Source organism: Papio anubis, chromosome 11 (genome assembly GCF_008728515.1).
Source record: "Papio anubis isolate 15944 chromosome 11, Panubis1.0, whole genome shotgun sequence".
Classification (NCBI taxonomy): domain Eukaryota; kingdom Metazoa; phylum Chordata; class Mammalia; order Primates; family Cercopithecidae; genus Papio; species Papio anubis.
In genome coordinates, this window is record NC_044986.1 from 85562909 (window position 1) to 85583600 (window position 20692).

Here is a 20692-nt window from a genome sequence, read left to right on the forward strand (position 1 = left end):
GTTTTGTTTTGCTTTGTTGCAAATACCTTAGGAATTCAACAGAATCAGGAAAGCTACAAATAGGGACAGTTTTATTTCTTTCTTTTCAATCTGTATGGCTTTTACTTGTTTTCTTGCCTTATTGCACTGAATAGAACTTCTAGCACTATATTGAATAAAAGCAGTGAAAGTAGGCATCTTTACTTTATTCCAGTTTTGGAGGAAAAGTATTCATTATTTATCACTAAATAAGATGTTAGCTGTAGAGTTTTTGTAGATGCCCTTTATTAATTTAAAAACATTTATACCTATTCCTAGTTTACTGAGTTTTATCATGAATAGGTGTTAAATTTTGTCAAATGTTATCCTATATCACTTGGTATGACCATGTGATTTTCTTCTTTCACCTGCTAAAATGGTGAATTAGATTGATGGATTACTTTTTGGATATTTGTCAGATTTGCATTCCTGGAATAAATCCCACTTGGCCATCGTTTATTAGTGTTTTGGGGTATTCTTGAATTCTGCTTGCTAATATGAGAAATGTTGCACCTATTCGTGAAAAAATAGTTTTCTCTTTTTTCATACTGTTTGTCTGGTTTTGTTATCAGACTATTGCTAGCCTCATAAAAATAATTGGAAAATATCATCTCCTCTATTTTCTAGATGATATTTCATAAATTCGATTTTAATTCTGTCTTAAATTTTTAATAAAATCCTCAAGTGAAAATATGTGGATCTGGCAATTTATTTTTGGAGACTTTAAAAATTATGAATTCAGTTTTTATAGCAGCTATAAGGCTATGCCAGTGATCTATCATATATTGGATGAGTCATGGTAGTTTGTGTTTGGCAAAGAATTTATCCGTTTCATCTAAATTGTCACACTGATGTGTGTACAGTTCATGGTATTACCTTAATTTTTATGCCTGCCAGGTTGGTAGCAATAGCCCCTGTTTCATTTTTTAGAATTGCAGTTTGTGTCATTTCTTTTTTCATCTATGTTAGTGTTTCTAAAGATTTGTAAATTTTATCTCTTCAAAGTGCAGGTTTTTGTTCCAATCATTTTTCTGTTTTTAATTTCATTGATTTCTGCTCTTTATTATGACCTTCCTTCTGCTTGCTTTGGGTTTATTTTTCACTTTTTTCTAGTTCCTTGAGGAGGAATTTAGAGTATTTATTTGAGAATTTGTCTTATCAGCTCAGGCTGCTATTACAAGTTACTACCCACAGGCTGGCTTATTTCTGACAGTTCTACAGGCTGGGAAGTCCAAGAGCTAGGTGCCGGCTAATTTTCTCCCTGTTGAAGGCTCCCTTCCTGGCTTACTGAAGGCTGCCTTCTTGCTGTATCCTCACATGGTGGAGAGAGAAAGCTCTGGTGTCTTTTTCTTTTCTTATGAGGACACTAATACCGTCATGGGGGTCTACCCCATGGCAGCATCAAACCTAATCACTTCCCAAATGCCCCACCTCTTAATACCATTATGTTGGGAGTTAGGACTTCAACATATGAATTTAGGGGGAACAGAAACATTCAGTTTATAGGATAATTTTACTCTTTTCTAATTATGCATTTTTGCCATGTATTTTCCTCTCAATAGTGATTTAGCTACATAATATACATTTTGATATTTTCTATTTTCAATTTCATTAAATGTAACGGTTTTTTAAAAAATTTATTTTGAGACTTCTTTTTTGACACAGATTATTTTAAAGTCTATTGTTAGTTCCTAAGAGTTTGAGGATTTCTTGTTATCCTTTTGTTACTAATTTCTAGTTTTATTCAATTATGTGTAGAGGGCACACCCTGCATGTTTTTATTTATTTTAATTTTTTGGATTTTTTTATAGTCCAAGATGTTTTGTGTATGTTTTGTGAGCAATTGAGAAGAATGTGTGTTGTCTTGTTGTTAGGTGAAGTTGTCTACCAAGGTGGGTTACTTGAACATTTTTTGGAATTAAATTTTGATTTATTTATTGTGTTTTGAGTTATCTCTCTGTGTAGCTTTTTTAGTTGTTGCTCTAGGTATTACTCTCCATTTATAATGTAATAGTCTTAAATATTTTCTCTACACTCATTTAAAATCACACAGTGTTATAAAATCAGACAGTGTTATAATTTTTGTTTTAACCATCACTAATAATTTAAAAGTCTCAAGAGGAAAAGGATATGTATTGTATCTACCATATTTCTGTTGCTTGCTCTATTCCTTTTTTCTTCCTAGTGTTTCACGATTCCTTCTTTTACCATTTATCTTCTGTTTAAATAGCTTCCTTTAACTATTTTTACAGGGTAGCTTTGGTGGTGACAAATTCTCTTAATTTTCCTTTATCTTAGAATGTGTTAATTTACCCTTTAATTCAAAGGGATATTTTTGCTGGATATAGGATACTGTGTTGACAGTTCTTTATTTTCAGCACTTGAGAAATACTGTGCCACTTCCTTTTGGCGTCCATGGCTTCTGACGAAAAAAATCCCTGTTACTTAAATATTTTCCCCTCTAGGTAAGGTGTTGTTTCTCTCTTCCTGGGTTTAAGATTTTTTGTGTGTGTGTTAGTTTTCAGAAGTCTGACTATAATATGTCTTGACATGGATTTCTATGGGTCTGTCTTGTTTGGAATTTGCTTAGCTTCTGAAGCCTGTAGGTTTATATCTTTTGCCATTTGGGGGATTTTTTCAGCCATTATTTTTTTTAGTAAGTTTTAGGCACCACCCACTTTATCCATTCTTTTTGGGATTCTGATGACACAAAGATTAAATCTTTTGTTATAGTCCTATAGGTTGCTAAGACTTTGTTCATTTTTTCCATTCTACTTTCTCATTGTTGTTCAGAATAGCTACTTGCTATTGTTCTATTGTCCAGTTCACTGATTCTTCCCTTTGTCCCTTGAATTCTACTGTTTTACACTGGGTTCCTCTTTATATCTTCTATTTATCTGATGAGATGTTCTATTTATTAACAGAGGCTCCCTAATTTTTTAAAAATTGTTTCTGAATGTTTTAAATTTGTAGTTGTTAAGCATTTTTACGATGGCTGCTTTAAAATCTTTGTCAAATATTTCTAACATTTCTGTTATCTCACTGTACACATCTGTTGATTGTCTTCCTTTATTCAGTTTGAGGTTTTCCTTGTTCTTGATGTGAGTCTATGTTATGAGACTCTGGATTTTATTTTTCCTTAAATATTTTTTATTAAGCAGATTTATTTATATATAATTAATATAACATACAATTCACCTATTTCAAGTAAACAATTAAATGGTTTATAGCAGGGATCACCAACCCCCAGGCCATGGACCAGTATCCGAGCCCTGCCTCCTGTCAGATCAGTGGTGGCATTAGATTCTCATAGGAGCACAAAGCCTATTGTGAACTGCACATGCCCGGGATCTAGGTTGTGTTCTCCTTATGAGAATCTAATGCCTGATGATCTGTTACTGTCTCCCATCACCCTCAGATGGGACCATATAGTTACAGGGAAACAGCTCAAGGCTACCACTGATTCTATGTTATTGTGAGTTGTATAGTTATTTCATTATATGTTACAGTGTAATAATAATAGAAATAAAGTGCACAATAAATGTAATGCACTTGAATCATCCTGAAACCATCCTCCTCCAACCCCTCACCTCTGGTTCATAGAAAAATTGTCTTCCACAAAACCAGTCCCTGGTGCCAAAAAAGTTGAGAACTGCTGGTTTATAGTATATTCCCAAATATGTGCCACCATCACTGTAATCAATTTTATAACATTTTATAACCTCAGAAAGATACTCCATACTCTTTAGCTATCACTCTTCTATCCCCTATCCCTCTAGTCCTAAGCAATCACTAATATCCTTTCTCTATTAACATTTCATAGAAATGGAATCATATAATATTTGGGCTTTTGAAATTAGCTTCTTTCACTTAGGATGTTGTTTTTAAGACTCATGCATGTTATAGCATGTGTCAATACATCATTCTTTTTTATGACTAAATAATATGCCATCATGTAAACAGATCATATTTTGTTTATTTGTTCATCAGTTGGTGGATGTTTAGGTTATTTCCAACTTTTAGATATTATGAATAATATTGCTATAAACATTCATGTATAAGTTTGCAGTTGGATGCAATTTTTATCTTGGGTATATACCTGAGAATGGAATTGCTGAGTCAATGGCAGTGCTTTATTTAATCATTTGAATAACTTTCAGAATATTTTCCAAAGTTCTACACCATTTTACATTCCTAGCAACAGTGTATGAGAGTTTCAATATACCCATATTCTCAATAAAACTTGTTATTATCTAAAGTTTTGATTCTAACCTTCTTACTTGGTTGACTCTCTCATTGGTCTCATTGTGAGTTTTATTTTGCATTTCTCTGATGACAAATGGCACTAAGCACCTTTTCACCTGCTTATTAGTCATTTGAATATCTTTCTTGAAGAGCAGTCTTTTTGGATCTAGTGTCCATTTTTAAATTGGGTTATTTTTCTTTTTATTATTGATTTCTAAGTATTTTTTATATATTCTAGATAGGAGTCCCTTATCAGAGGTGTAATTTATGAATATTTTCTTTCATTCTGTGCATCTTCTTTTTACTTTCATAATTGTGTCTTTTGAAGCACAAATTTTTACTTTTAGTGAAGTCCAATTTATCCTTTTTATATTAGCCTGTTTTCATACCGCTAAAAAGAACTGCCCAAGACTGAGTAATTTATAAAGAAAAGAGGTTTAATTGACTCACAATTCAGCATGGCTAGGGAGGCCTCAGGAAACTTACAATCATGGCAGAAGGCAAAAAGGAACCAAGGCACCTTCTTTACAAGGTGGCGGGAAGAAGTGCTGAGCGAAGTGGGGAAGAGCTCCTTATAAACCTTCAGATCTCATTAGAACTCACTCACTATCACAAGAACAGCATGGGGGAAACCACTCCATGATTTGGTTGCCTCCACCTGGTTTCCCCCTTGACACGTGGAAATTATGGGGATTTGGGGGATTATAATTCAAGATGAGATTTAAGTGGGCACACAAAACCTAACCATATCACTTTTCATTGTTGCTTTTATTTTTGGTGTCAAATCTAAATCTGACAAATGCCAAATCTGAGATCATGCAGATGTAGTTTTAAGTTTTCTTCTAAGAGTCTTATAGTTTTAGCTCTTATATTCAGGTTTTTGTTTCATTTTAAGTTAATTTTTATATGTTATGCAGTAATGGTTTAACTTCATTATTTTGCATATGGCTATTTAGTTTTCCATCACCATTTGTTAAAAAGACTATTTGTTCCCCATTGTATAGTTTTGGCACCTTTGTAAAATAATTAATTGAATATAGACAAATTGTTTTAAGTTTGGACTCTCAATTTTATTCCATTGATCTATATATCTATTCTTATGCCAGTGCTGCACTGCCTTGTTTGCCATTGCTTTACAGTAAGTTTTGAAATCAGGAGCTATAAGTCTTCCTACATTCTTTATGTTGTTAAAGATTGTTTTGGTTTTGGGGGTCTCTTGTAATTTCATATGATCTTGAAGATTGGCTTTTCAATTTTTGCAAAAAACGAGTAGTCATTGGAATTTGATAGGGATTGTTAATTCTGTAGATTATGTTAGGTAGTATTGACATTTTAACAATATGAGGACTTGTTACCATAAACATGGGATATCGTCTATGAATTTAGGTCTTTAAAAATTTCTTTCAGTGGTGTTTTATAGGTTTCAGTGTATAAGTTTTTCACTTTGGTTAAATGTATTCCTAGGCATTTTATTCTTTTGATAATGTTATAAGAGGCATCGCTTTCTTAATTTATTTTTTGGATTGTTCATTAGTAGTAGATAGGAACACAGCTGATTTACGTGTTTTGATCTTGTACACTGAAACTTTGCTTAATTCATTTATTAGTTCTAGTAGTTCTTTTATGGATTATTTGGGATTTTCTAAATATGGAATCCTACCATCTGTGAACAGAGGTGTTTTTCTTCTGTTTCAATTAGGATGCCTTTTATTTCTTTTCCTTGCCTGGTTGTGCTGTCTAGAACCTTCAAGTAGATTGCTGTCTAGAAATGTTGAGAGTGGACACCCTTGTCTTGTTCCTGATGTTAAGGAACATTCAGTCCTTCACCACCAATTATAATGTTGTATAATGTTGGCTGGGGACTTTTTGTAGTTACCCTTTATGAGATTGAGAAAATTCTTTCCTCACCCTGGCAGTTGGTTGACATTTTGTCTTGTAATGAAAGGGTTTTAAATTTTTGTCATTTTTTAAAATGTCTGTTGAAATGATGATGTGGTTTCTGTTATTCGATCTCTTATGTGGTGTATTACGTTAATTATTTTCAGTTGTTAAGCCAACTCTGCATTACTAGGCTAAATCTCATTTGGTCATGGTATATAATTTTTTATATGTTGGTGAATTCAGTTTGCTGATATTTTATTGAGGATTTCTACATTCATATTTACATGAGATACTGGTCTGTAGTTCTCTTGTGAAGGCTTTGTCTGTTTTCTGTATCAGGGTAATAACTGGTCCCATAGAATGTGTTGGGAAGTATCCCTTCGTCTTCTAATTCTTGGAAGAGTTTTTGAAAACCTACCATTAATTCTTCACTAAGTGGTGGTTAGGATTCAGCAGTGAAGCCATCTGGGCCTGGACTGGGCTTTTCCTTGTGGGTAGGTCTTGTTGTTGTTGTTGTTGTTGTTTTACTAATTCAATTTATTTTCTTGTTATTGACCTATTCCAATTGTCCATTTCTTCTCGAGTAAGTTTTGGCAATTTGTGTCTTTCTAGGAATTTGTTCATCTAATCTAAGCTATTTAATTTATTGGCATATAATTGTTCATAGTATTTTTTTATAATCCTTTAAAAAAATTCAGTAAGGTCAGTAGTAATGTCTCCTCCTTCGTTTCTGATCCAAGTGTAACAATTTAAGCCTTTTCTCTTTTTTCTTGGTCAACCTAGCTAAAGACTGCTAATTTTATTGAGCTTTCCAAAGTACCAGATTTTAGTTTCAATTATTTTATTTATTGTTTTTTATATTCTGTAATTCATTACTTTCTGCATTAATATTTATTTTCCCCTTCCTTCTGCTTGCTTTGGATTTAGTTTGCTCTTTTTTTCCCAGTGTCATCAGATGGAAGTTTCAGATATTGATTTAAGGTATTTCTTTTTTTTCTTAATATTGGCATTTACAACTATAAGTTTTCCCTTATGCTCTGCTTTAGTTATAGCCTATGTGTTTTGGTATGTTGTGTCTTTATTTTTATTCATCTCAAAAAGTTCCCTTTTGATTTCTTCTTTGACCCATTAGTTATTTAGGAATGTGCTTTTTAATCTACACTTATTTTTGACTTTGCCAAATTTCTTTCTGCTAATTGATTTCAAATTTTGTTCCATTGTGATTAAAAGACATGCTTTATATTATGTCTATCCTTTTAAATTTACTGAAGTTTGTTTTGTGGCCTCAGCTTCTCAGCCTCTTGAGCTATTTGAAAATTTGCATGTATCTCAAGGTCCAAAAATATATAAAAAAGCATAAACGTTGGGCACACCTCAGTGAATTCCTCTTCAGAATCTTGGCTCCTCAAATCTCACCTCTCTTGGTAGCTCTCTGCTGTCTTAAAGCAGATTGTTCAAATCTAGGTCTTTTCAGTCATTCTTAGGAGGAAGGTTGAGCTACTGCAAGCTAGTTCATCATAGATGGAGATGGAAAGCAACCCATAAACACGTATGTGAATGTATTCATATGTGAGTGTGTCAGCATAGGTGACGTCTGTATTTATATGAATCTCATTTGACCAACAAATTCTGTAACCACTATTTCCTCTGTCAATTGGTCAGTATAGAGAAATTCTTATCTAAAATCACAGCTATCACTCACGCTTATAATCCCAGCACTTTGGGAGGCTGAGGCAGGTGGATCACCTGAGGGCAGGAGTTCAAGACCAGCCTGGCCAACAGGGTGAAACCTGTCTCTACTAAAAATACAAAAATTAGCCAGGCATAATGGCAGGCGCCTGAAATCCCAGCTACTTGGGAGGCTGAGGCAGGAGAATCGCTTGAACCTGTGAGGCAGAGGTTGTAGTGAACCAAGATTATGCCACTGCACTCCATCTTAGGTGACAGAGTAAGACTGTCTCAAAAAATAAAAATAAAATAAAATAAAATCACAACTATCATTAAGCTGTGACTTGTTTTCTCCTTTCTCCAGGATTTTGTGTCATGTATAGAGAACTACAGAAGAAGAGGACAAGAGCTATATGCATCTTTATACAAAGACCATGTGCAAGTAAGAAACCAGACATAGGCTTTCTCTATACAGTAAGCTGGAATCCACCTTGAACCTGAAAAATAATCAGAAGGGGCTTTGGTTTAAGTTCTGGATTGCCCACCAGGCTTGCACCACATTGAGGTTTTGCATTTTATCCTAAATGCAATGGGTTGCCCCTGACAAGGGCAGGCTTGGATATTTAAAGTAGCTATCTAGGCCTGACTGCCGTACAATCTAGGCAAAGAACACTGGCTCTCATGCCAGTCAGAGACTTATTTGAATTCTAAATCTGTCCCTTTCTATGCTGGTGGTCTGAGCCTCTGTGTGCTCATCTCTAAGCTGGAATAAGTCTTCCTACCTGTGAAGATGTAAGAGCAAGTGTGAAGCACCCAGACTGTGGCTGATAGAGAATGGATACTCCATGTGTGGTTATAGAAATAGCTAAGAAGTTTATTTTTATTTAGTGTTACTGTTATTAATGAAAATTTAACATATTGCTAAAAATAGAACACAACATACAGTCTTAAAACCCTGTTGAAATATTATTTACAGAGCAATTTCTTTGTCCCAGAGTCAGTGTGAAGTATAAAAAAAATGCACATATTATGATACTCCTGTGTCTTTAAGGTTTTTGAAACTTATAGATGAAACCCAGAGTAAAGAAATGCCCACAAAACATGGTGATGAGCTCAATGATAGGATGTTCTACTATGGGGAAAGTAGCGATGGGGTGTAAGGAGCCATTAGTGTGCCCTGGGTGGGCCGCGGATCAGGAAGGCTTAAACGTGGTGCCCAGTGCCAGGAAACAGAAGAGGCACTAATCATCTGAAGCTGAGTTGCCTTGTCTAACTTCCCCCATAGAAGCCCACAACATGCCCCATTCACAGATGTGCAGCCTGAACCCGAGAAGCACACAGCTTAGCAATGTAGCCTCCTAGGCTCTCCTGAGTGATGGGAGCAGCAGCTTATCAGACACGACACTTGTGAGAAAGGAGGTTTGGTGTGTACAGGACGTGATCATGGCTGTGATAGTCAGAGGGATCAGCAGGCATGTCTAGTTTTTCTGAGTGCACAAGCTGGTCTTTCACAGACCCTCTGGTTGGACAAGGGTTTTCTCTGTGGGCATCTACCTCACTCCAACAGTGCTGACTGTGCTGCACAACTGAGTAGGGTGCCTTGCTGGCTTATTTGGGTATCATCTGTGCCTACTGGACAGACCACTGCACATGAATGACTCACCACATGGATTGGCAGGTTTCACTCAGAACTAGCAATATGGCTGATAAATTTAATTGCCACTGAGGCGGAAATAAGATGAATCTTGTAAGATTGCATCCTTTATTGGTGGACATCCTCATCACCACTGCACCATTTTGAGACAGAGGATGTGGTTTATCTAAACTTCCTAATCTACATCTGGTCTAGAGTGCAACCATTTCTGCTCCAATGGTTAGAAGAGTCTGGGAGATACAGTTATGGCCAGGAGAGGTGCCCTGGGGTACTTTGTGAAATTCTGTTGAAATTTGTGAGATTATAGGTTCGTGTGGGAAGGATGGGACTCCCTCAGCAGAGGCTTCAAGCCCAGAATGAAGGGATCTAGCCACCTGGAAGGTTAGCCTGTCTCATCTTCAGCAGCAGGGCCTGACTGGAGTTCAGAAAGGACTTGAATAAATTGTGCAATTTTCCTGTTGATTGAGGTATTTTTCAGAAAATCAGCATTTGGAAGCTAATCCACAAGGATACTTTCCAAGTATTTAAATATTTAAGACAGGTTGTTTTGATATTTGAAAGAATGCAGATATAATAACATCTGCCATAGATAATGGGATGTGGACCATTGCCCTGCTTTTTTAAGGGGTAGTATGCTTTCCCAACAAAGGCCCATTCCACTTCCAGAAAAGTCACATCCAAACTCTGGACAGAGATTAGGCTTAAAAAATCTGCCACATCCTTTGAGGACAGCTTCTCCCAGGTGCACCCAATGAGGCCCTCCTAAGAAGGGGAGATTCAGGGGCCCCTGCCCACAGGGTGGGCAGTAGCACATCATGCCAGACTTTTCTAAACAGGCACTTTACCCACAACTGAGAGGTGACTGGAGATGGCAGCAGCCCCCAGCATAACAAGGCATCATTGCCTAGTGCCCTGGAAGTTAACCCCAGCATCATTATATCCCATTATTATGTCAACAGCAAACCTTGCAATTCAAATAGTTAATCAGCCAAATTTTTTTTTGATCCAGAAGTTCTGGCAAAAAGTTGCCTCTACAGTCTGGCCCTCTTCAGATTCCCCTTTGCCTTGTTCACGTTAGTTGCGTTCTCTTCTCTGTGGCCCAGCCTCTCTTGCTCTGTCTGTTACATACTTAGGCCATCCAGTTCTTATGTTGAATCTTCATTGTAATTTGCAGAAATGACTTATCCTGCCTACACAGTCTTTACTGGTTGGAGTTCCTTGTGAGATGCCTGACAACCCAGAAATGGCCACTGTCTTCTGTCCCACTTTCTTCTAGGGCCTCTAGTTTCCTTTTCTTGTTTGGTCTCTATCTACTCATTGCGTATTTATCACAGCTCTCTCAGATACAAATATTGGAAACTCAACTCAGACTACCTTAGGCAACAAAAAAAGTTTTGTTTTACTGAAGAATGCAGGGAAACGCAGGCTTCAAGCAGCGCTGGATCAAGTTCTGTGCTCTGCTTCCTCTGTGTGGGCTCCTGAGGGTGCCATTCCCAGCCCTAGGGGGTGGTGCCAGTTGGCCCATCTGATAACCATTCATAACAACTTGGATTAAAGAGACTAGGGTGAAGTGTTCATTTTCGAAGCCCAGCAAACCCCATTGAAGTAGCAGGGACTGAAAGTAGGGAAGGGCTGGGTTTTCAAAGGTTAATCTAAGTGTTGCTACCCAAGGGTTGCTGTGATTTGAAAATCATAACTGGGCAAGTACGGTGGCTCATGCCTGTAATCCCAGTGCTTTGGGATGCTAGGCAGGAGGATTGTTTGATTCCAGGAGTTCAAGGCCAGACTAGGCAACATTGCAAGATCCCATCTCTAAAAAAAAAGTAGTTAAAAAGACATTAGCCAAGTATAGTGATACCTTTAGTCCCAGGTACTCAGGATGCTGGGGTGGGAAGATTGCTTCATCCCAGGAGTTGGAGGTTACAGGTTACAGTGAGCTATGACCATGCCACTGCTTTCTAGCCTTCTAGCCTGTGTGACAGAAAAAGATCTTGTCTCTGAAAAAAAAAAAAAAAAAGAAATTGTAGTTGTCCCCCAGCATAACACAATCCCTGCCTGTGAGTCTGTGGGCCTTAAATGTGTCATTTGGCCCACTTGCAGTTTGAATAGAAAGAGGGCCTTACACTATGCAGAAACATGAGCATTTCAGAGCACCTTTGCAGATGTGGAAACTCAGGACTTTTGCTATTTAGTCATCTGACATCCTCTGCCCTGGGTCACATGTAACTTGCTATCATGGACTAAATAATCACATCTCTCTCAGGGATAACACCATTGTCTGACTATAGATATTCAAGACAACATGTGTGCTCTGTGCAGAAGACCCAGGCAACTGTGCATCTCCAGGTTGCATATGTGGAGACTTGGCATGGATATGTGTTCCTAAAAAACTAAGTTGAATCCAAGGCTGGACAACCCAATAGCTTGGGATTATTCATCCTCCATGACGCTCCGTATGTTACTACAAATGCAAATGTACAAATGTCACCGCAATCTCCAGGAAACTGAAGTATTTCTGCCAAACAAGTGTTCATTCCATGTGACCAAGTCTCTGTAAAAAGCTTTGGATAATCATTCTTTTTCTGGTGGCCTTTTTTCTTTCTTTTTTTTGGGGGGGGGGACAGGGAGGGTCTTATTTTGTTGCCCAGGCTGGAGTACAGTCGTGTAGCATAGCCCACGGAAGCCTTGAACTCCTGGGCTCAAGAGATCCCGCTGCCTCAGCCTCCCAAATAGCCGAGAGTACAGTCGTGCACTAACATGCCCAGTTATTTCTTTAATTTTTTGTAGAGACTGGGTCTTGCTATGTTGCCCAGGCTGGCCTTGAACTTCTGACCTCAAGAAATTCTCCCACCTTCGCCTCTGAAAGCGCTGGGGTTAGAGGCATGCACTGCAATGTACATCTTGGAGTTTCTTATTAACCAATTGGAGTACTACATAAAATACTAGCACTGTTTGGGATATGAATTCAAGAACTGTAGAGAAACAAAATGATCTTGTTTTGAAATAGGATTAGGTTCATTCACAGTGATAACACTGACTACTTAAGCTGAGTAAGGTGCCATATTAAGCTCTTGAAAATATTGTCCCGCTTAATCATTCTAGAAGTCCATGATTATTATTATGGTACTATTATTAACCACAGTTGACTGATGAGGAAGTTGAAGATCCTCCAGATTGAACTGCTGGTGATTCACAGAAACATGATGGATGATCAGGTCCATCAGATGCCAGAAACCACCTGCTGGGCACTATCCCCCACCCCAAAACCATACTTTAATGGGAATGCCTCCAACAAGTTCTGAGAACAATTTACTCATTTAAAACGGCCAAGATTTGCAAGGCCTACATCTATAAGTCTTCCAGTTTTCTAGAAATGCTAGCAGAAACCATGAGCTCATAAAATAATAGCCCCTCAGCAAAGGAATCTAGCTCCCATGCTCAAGGAAGTCTTTGGAATCCAACAGACCAGGTTTAAATCTCTTTTTGGCCACCTGTTAGCTTTGGAGAAGGCACTTCTCCTTTGCAGACTTAGCATCATCATGGGGATGATCAAAAATACTTGTGGTACCACTGGGTAGAGGAAATGAGATAAAGCAGGTGCAGGGCTCAGCCTAACACATGATAATGAGTGTCTTTTCTGTTCATGATGTTATGCTTCTTGTCATTAGCATTTCACCTTTTCATTTTCTGAAAAGATTAAATTTGGGACAAATTCCATAAAATACTTGAATAATTGCAAAAGTGTATCCCGCAAAGTTGACTCTACTGTCCAAACTGAACTGAACTGTTTCTTTAACAGGTGATGTATGTAACTTTAATGTGATCTATAAATGCAGGTTGGCAATATCAATGTTAGAAAGGTTTGAGTCATACTCTAGTAGCAAGTGTGGCAGTCAGAGACCACAGATGCAAACTGTGAGGATCTCACAGCTATTAAATGAGATTGTTTGCATTACTATTAAAGGTTTTAGCTCCTGTTAATATTCTAGAATCTCTGAACATTCTGGAATCTATGATATTAACATGGAAAGGCCCTTAGACATCATTCGGGCCAGGTCTGTCATTTCATTGGAGATTCTGAGATCCAGAGATGGGAGTGACTTGCTCAAATCAACCAATTGTCTTGAGGGCTTCTCATTCTCACTCCATTCCAGTCCAGGCAACTGGAAAAAGAGTACATTCAGCCTCAGTTTTGAGGGGTGGGACTGTAGTGAGATTCATGTCCATTTGGTAAAATAGCTGTCCAGTCCATGCTGATGAGCAGCTACAGGACCTTCCAGACCTGTTGCTTTCTGCCCATCACCAGTAGCCTCATGGCTCTGAAGGCCAAAGGGCGGGCAGCTTTCTCCTCCCCTAACTTGGATTAAGAGATCTTAAAGCTGAGCAACTGTTTCCTCCTAGTCCTGGCTGCAGTGGGTACCCTACACATTCTGAGGGTGTAGAGAGAAGGTATCTTTCTCAAACATTCATGGGAGACTTGGCCTATTCGCCCCAGGAGGTTTGGGGCCAGGCCTATAAAGCCCATAAGGCAAATGTATCCAGGGTGACTCTGTTTCTGCTCCCCAGAGGCGAAAATGTGGCAACATCAAGGCAGCCAAAGCCTGGGCCAGGATCCAGGAGCAGCTTTTTGGGGAGCTGGGCTTGTGGAGCCAGGGGGAAGAAACCACGCACTGTTCCCCATGGGAACTCGACTGGAGAGAAGGACCAGCTCGAATGAGGAAACGCATCAAACGCTTGTCTCCGCTGGAGGCCCTGAACTCAGGAAGGCACAAGGTAGGAGTCAAGTGCAGTGAGACAGTGCTGGTTCCGGGTAGGGCCTGATAGGAAAGCAGCTCCTGAGCCTCCCCATCACATGTTGTTTATATCAGGCTAAGATAACACATGCAGTTAAATGTAGGAGAGTCCCAAAATTTATTCTCAATGTCATTTAAGAGGAGAAAAGCATCACTAACCCTCCTAGGTACATAGCAGGGACACTGTAAGTACAGCCTGAAAGAATGGATAAATAGTGAGTGTTGAGTGGGTGAGTGGTTCTTACCTATGCCGCGGACACAGCCCTGTGCTGCAATCCACACAAGTCCTGTGGAAACATCTGGATGCCAGTGTTTGGAACGGGCCAGGGAATGACTATTGTCTGCTAGCACAAGTTACTTGTTATTGGGCAGTTGTAACCCGTACTACTATGAGCATTACTTCAAATCCCATAGCAAGTTTTACAATGAAAATCTCACAAACTTGACTGTTTCTGCAATTTTGAGCCAGTGATCCACTCATTCCAAACAACACTGACTTCCCAAGCAACAGAATCTGGGTAGTCCCTGGGAGTTTGCTGTAATGAAGCTTGAACTGTGTCGCCAAACTCCTATTTTGCCTTTTAAAAGACAGGAAGCCAGTTGGATTCATTTGGTAGTAGATACAGAAAATCTGTCAATAGTTTTTCATGTCTTTATTGAATGATCATAATTTAAAATATCCTCAAAGGCAGCCTTCCAAACACCAGAATGCTGGATTTTTTTCTTCTGCATGTATTACAAGTAACAATGTTGAGTTTAGTCTCTGGTCTGTAACCTCAGCATCTTTTACTCATGCTAAAAATCCATTGTAAAACCTAATGGAAAAAATTATATTTCATTTATTCAGTAGACACTTAGAAAGTTTCCAAGTATTGTCAATAAACACTTGGTGGTTTGTAGTATTTTCCCTCACTACATTTTTTAGGAATAAGAAGCAAAAATAAAATAAAATAAAATAAGTAGCCTGCTCACTGTGCTGGTGCCAAAGCCAAGGGCTGGCTATGAAGCCTGGTCTCTGGGGCTGTCCAGCCCCGGAACCTCCCCTGGTCCCCTCTCCAGGGTATCCCACACAGAGACATCCAGGATGCTATCTAATCCCATCTTGGCCTCTTCTTTGGTAATTACTGTAAGTCCTACTTAATGGAAGATTGTGGGTTTTTTCCCCTTTGACTCAGGAACATTAATACTTGCATTTTATTGTGGTCCTTTAGGATTTAGTGTTTCTCTTCCTTTACATCTGAGTCTTGCGTAATTTGAAGAGGTCACATGCATGTGTGTGTTTGTGAATCTGTGGAACTGGGGGCGGGTGAAGCATGTATGTAGTATCCGGGATTTAATTTTTCTTTGTTCCATCCTTATTTCAGGAAAGCCAAGACAAAAATATTTCTCAAACAAATGCTGAAAACCAAGGTATTCAGTTTATCTATTTTTTCCTTTAATAATTAAGCTAATTATTGGTTTTATTTAATATGTTATTAAAGATACTAAATGAATATTTTAGAAGAGGAAAATGCTATTGTATCCAGCACTGGGACTTATTGTTACTGTGCTTCCAGAAAGAAGACAAGTCGATATTAGCCCTAGACATTTGTTAGGGGAAGCATTTTCTATTAAGGTTGCAACAATAACAATTTTGGGGGAGAAACAGTCTTGTCAATTTGCTATATCAGGGGGATCTTAAAAGTGTTCCCAAACAATTTTTGAGACAGGGTCTTGCACTGTCACCTAGGCTGGGGTGCAGTGGCATAATCACAACTCACTGCAGCCTCGACCTCCTGGGCTCACACAATCCTCCTGCCTCAGCCTCCAGAGTAGCTGGGACTGCAGGTACACACCACAATGCCCAGATAATGTTTGTAATTTTTGTAGAGATGGGGTTTTGCCACATTGCCCAGGCTGGTCTCCAACTCCCAAGCTCAAGTGATCCGCCTGCCTTGGCCTCCCAGAGTGCTAGGATTACAGACGTGAGCCAGCACACCTGGCCAATGACCACTTCTTAGTGCTGATCAAACTCGTCTCATTTCCTGACTAATGGATTTGTATTGAGCTTGCTACCTTGCCTGTCTGCAGTAACACAAGCCCAGAAGTGAGGATCTTGGGCTGTGATCCCCAGGTGATTTGGGGTCTTACTGTGGCATAGAGTGTGCAATGACATTGTGATACCTGTTTGCCTCTCGTTTCTCCACCCCAAGCCCTACAACTCTCACATGGAATGATTGCCTGCCTGCTCCACCTCTCAGAGGTGGGGGTTGCAGAGAGTGCAGTGGTGGAAAGCATGAGCTGATTTTTTGTCAACGATGGCCATGGGCTGCAGTGTCCTCTCATTCTTGGTATGCAGAGCCCCTGGGCCTCTGTGACTCTGGGCCTCCGTGGTGTTTCCAGTATGCACTCTGAGTAGGGAGCTCAGCCAAAGGAAAAGAAAGGCCCTGTGGTTTTCCACCATGCCTCTCCTGTGCATCTGTCCCTGCATGGGGGAAAGCTGTGAGGGTTTGCGTGAGCAGCAGACACTTTCATTCATCCAGTACAGAAAAGATAATGGAAGTAAATGGACCAAATTGTAAACAGTGGAGCCAAACAGACTAGAGATGAAAAGACTAGACCCTTGTCTCAGAGAGACTTTATTCAGATTCTACCTCTAGTTCTTAGAAGCCATATGATCTTGTACAAAGTAATTTGTACAGCCTGCTTCAGCTTTTCCATTTGTCAAGTGAGGATGAAATATCTCCAGCCTAGATGGGACAACATTTTAAAATGTCATCAGAAGTATCTGGCACAGAGAAAGGGAGCTATTATTATTAGCACTATCTCTGGGTGCATGGGTGAGATTTGTTTTATTTCTTACAGCTTCATGTCCTTTCCAAGATTTTTTTTTTTTTTACAATAAAAAGATACTGTTTCTATCATGAGAAAAAAATGGCAATATTCAAAGAGTGAATGGAGTGAAATTCAGAGAAAGCAAATCCTGGCTGAGCCTCTAGGGAGTTGCTTTACTGACTAACAAGGGTGAATTTGGAAATGTTGCCCTGTGGCCACTGGAAGTAGCAGAACAGCTAGGCCTGGGCATAGCTGGGCCCTCCAGGATAAGTCAACTGGAAGGTATTTTGACCACACCCCGGGGTGCCCCAGGTGTGTGGTGTCCATTTCCAGAAGCAGCGGAGGGGCACGGTGAGAGATCCACGCTCTTCATTTCAGCCCTGGAGCCTTGCTGCTCCTCAGTGATGTAGGCACAAGCTGTGTACCAGCCCTTACCATGTCAGGTAGCCCCTGTCAACACCACGTGTCCCTTTATGCTGCTGCAGATGAACTGACACCGAGGGAGGCTGAGGGCGAGCCTGATGAGGTGGGGGTGGACTGCACCCAGCTGACCTTCTTCCCAGCCTTACACGAAAGTCTGCACTCCGAAGACTTCTTGGAACTGTGTCGGGAAAGACAAATTATTTTACAAGAGCTTCTTGATAAAGAAAAGGTAATATACCCCATTGCAATATCCTTTAAGATTTTTAAGTTGCTTGTTAAGATTGTCAGACAGGAGAAAACCAAGCTTTCATCTCTTACGTGGAAAATGAGATCTCCATTTGCTATGAAAACTTTCAACAAGATAATCAGTGAGAAAAAGGGATAGATTTCTAAATATGCTGGCCCAGAGAAAGGGTGCAAAGGGAAGTCTATACATCCTGCATCAAAATATTTAAAAGGTATACCTCAAGCTAACAAACTGTTCAATGAAAAATACTCTAACTTCCTACTTTGACCGTCGTAACAACCTGAGAGGCAAGTTTCAAGTTGAGAATTCTTGACCTTCTTGCAGTTCAGCATCTTGGTCCCCTGTGGCCTGACCACCCTGAGAAGTTCCACACCTTGAGGGGTCTTGGGTGCATGTGTTTGGACACCCCAACCTATATGTCCACACTGAAGCCTAGGAGTAAGCATACTGTGGCACCATTAACCTTCAAAAGGGTGGCCCTGGGGTTGAAGTGTACAGGCACAGGAGGCAGGCTGGGGATGAGGTAGCAGAGAAACCCGAGATCCTGGGTGCCTGGAGCTGGGTTGGTGGAGCCCCGCTCTTCATGTGCGTGTCCTCTTGGCCTGGCTGGGGAGGCCCCAGAGAAGGACCCTCTTCCCCAAGTCTAAGAATGCAATGGAAGACTAAGCACATGTCTTAGAGTAGAACCGGCCTGAGTTCTAGTCCCAACTTGGCCACATATTAAACCTCATGTCACCTAACCATTGTCAGTCTCAGTTTTGTTATCTTTAATGTGGAGTTCTGGCCACCATCTGATAACATTCTGCTCAGGCTTAAATGGGCCAATGGAAATACAGGGACTAGCTCAGAGCCGGGCATAGGAGAGGTGCTCATCAAAGGTGAGTTCTTTTCTCTTTCTGGGGGTTGGGTGGTTGAAGGCATGGTGGACCCCAGAGTCTCTAGGTGAATCAGTCTTTTCCATAGGAATATAAGTGAAGGAGATACCCACAGAGGCGCAAGCAGGCTGAGACTGGCGGGCCACAGGAGACACACAGAGACAAATGCATGAGAGCTGGAGGCTAGTCTGGCCCCAGGGTGAATGAGAGTGGATCTGAACCAAGACCCGGGGACTGAGGGAGAGCCTGGACCTCCAGGAGTAGGTCCCAAGCTCAGAAAACCTGGGAGAGGTGTCAGCAAATGACTGCTGCAGAACTTTCAGCAAATTGCTTTGCTGCTTTCAGATTTGGGTCACAGTTCAAGCAATGTAGTCCTGTAACAATGCTGTCCTTACACCTGCATAACCAAAGCTTCCAGACACAGAGCATATTTCCAGCTCTGCATCACACCTAGCCACGATGCCTCCTCATGCAGGTTTGCCTACCTGCAGTGCCCTGCGCACTTGATCCCTGCAACTGACTCTCTGAAGCTGATCTTGACTGCTCCCTGCTCTGAGACCTGGAGAACTGGCCTCTCCCTTGTTACTGTCTGTGTCACCCCCTGCATCACCTCCTGCCTTGCTGTTGGCACACAGAGTGACCTCAGTGCTTCACCTGTCTGCCTCTGTCACTATGGATCCTCCATACAGGAGGGAACCCTGGTGCCTGACCACAGGCATGCCTGGAGCAGCCAGTAAGTCAACATTGATGAAGGACATGATGAATTCATGTGCATTTTATTTTGATAATGGAAGTATTATATCTCTACTATGTGAAATTTTTATAAATGGATATTAAAATATATAACACACATGTATACATAAGTGTGTATTCATAATATCCAGTTGCTGAGGACTAACAGCAGGTCACAACAGTTGGGATATATCAATATATTAATATGCTCATATAGATAAATGGATATTTAGTAAATACCTTGTCCATTGAAAAAACAGCTAAGACGTCAATGCTTTCTTTCCATAAAAGCTTTTCTTTGCTTTATGCCCTTAAATGAGCAGCAGTTCTCAACTGGGGTGAACTTTACCCCACAAGGAACCCTTACCAATGTCTGGAAACATTTTTAATTACCATGGCCAGGGCGAGAGGATGCTCCTGGTGTCTAGTGGACAGAGGCCAGGGCTACTGCCGGGCATTATACGTTGTCTACGGTGGCAAGGCTGAGAACTGTGTCAGAATGAATCCATAGTAAACAGGTATCACGCCCCAGCTACACCTGCCTGCTTTCCTGATCATGTGGTGCCTCCATATTGGTTCTTTTCATTGCTTTGATAAGAGAACAATGGCAGTACTTTATATTCACTTTCTATCTTTGCCAGAAGAAATTATCATAAACGTAGTGATTTTAACATAACACACATTTACTGTCTCAAAAGTCTGGGCACAACGGGGCTCAGCTGGTTCTCTGCTAGAGCCTCACAGGGCTGCAGCCAAGGCATTTGCATGTCTTTCCGGAGGCTCTGGGAAGGCATCCTTTCCAAGCTCGTTCCAGTGCTGGCAGAATCCATGTTCCCGCTTCTGTAGGTCCGAGCTCCTGTTCCCTGCCTGCTGGTTGCCGGGGTGCATCTGTTTCTCAGGGTGCCCAACTCCCTTGCTCTGTGGCCCTTCCTTCTTTCATTTCCTGCAACGGGTGGTATCCTTCTCACCCTTCATATCCTTATTGCCTCCTCTGCCTCCCACTCCCCCCACATCCCCTCTCTGACCAACTCTGCTGCTGCTGCCTAGGGCACAGGGGATGGCACTAACTCACAGATAATCCAGGATCACATCCTTGTTTTAAGGTCAGCTGATTCGTAACCTTGATTTTATCTGCAAAGTCCCTTCAGAGCAGTGTGGGTGTTGGTTGGGACAGCCTCCTGGGTACTTCTCTGGAATACAGCCTGCCACTTTGGCACCATTCAGGCTGCTGCCCCCCAGGGCGGGTCCTTGGCCTCCCAGGAGAGCCTCTGCAGGTGGCCTGACTCCCTCAGTCATCCAAGGCTGGCCTGAGAGTTTTCACCCTGGCTAGGCTGAAGTTTGT

At 40.5% G+C, this 20692-nt stretch overlaps 1 protein-coding gene across 18 annotated transcripts in view; it reads left to right on the forward strand.

Annotated features, from left to right (window-relative positions):
* The window catches only part of WDFY4 (WDFY family member 4), a 297261-nt gene that overhangs the window by 173811 nt on the left and 102758 nt on the right, over nucleotides 1–20692 (forward strand). For 16 of the 18 annotated variants that reach the window (XR_004176999.1, XR_004176998.1, XR_002524268.2 and 13 more), the window contains 4 exons: nucleotides 8177–8254; nucleotides 14033–14239; nucleotides 15624–15669; nucleotides 17559–17725. Coding sequence is in view for 14 of the 18 variants with exons in the window: in XM_021943264.2 (XP_021798956.2) it covers nucleotides 8177–8254; nucleotides 14033–14239; nucleotides 15624–15669; nucleotides 17559–17725 (498 nt within the window). In the remaining 4 variants the exon portion in view is untranslated. Of the gene's footprint in view, nucleotides 1–7090; nucleotides 7126–8176; nucleotides 8255–14032; nucleotides 14240–15623; nucleotides 15670–17558; nucleotides 17726–20692 lie in introns of those variants that run through there. The other 2 variants (XR_004177000.1, XM_021943266.2) reach the window with 2 other exon arrangements.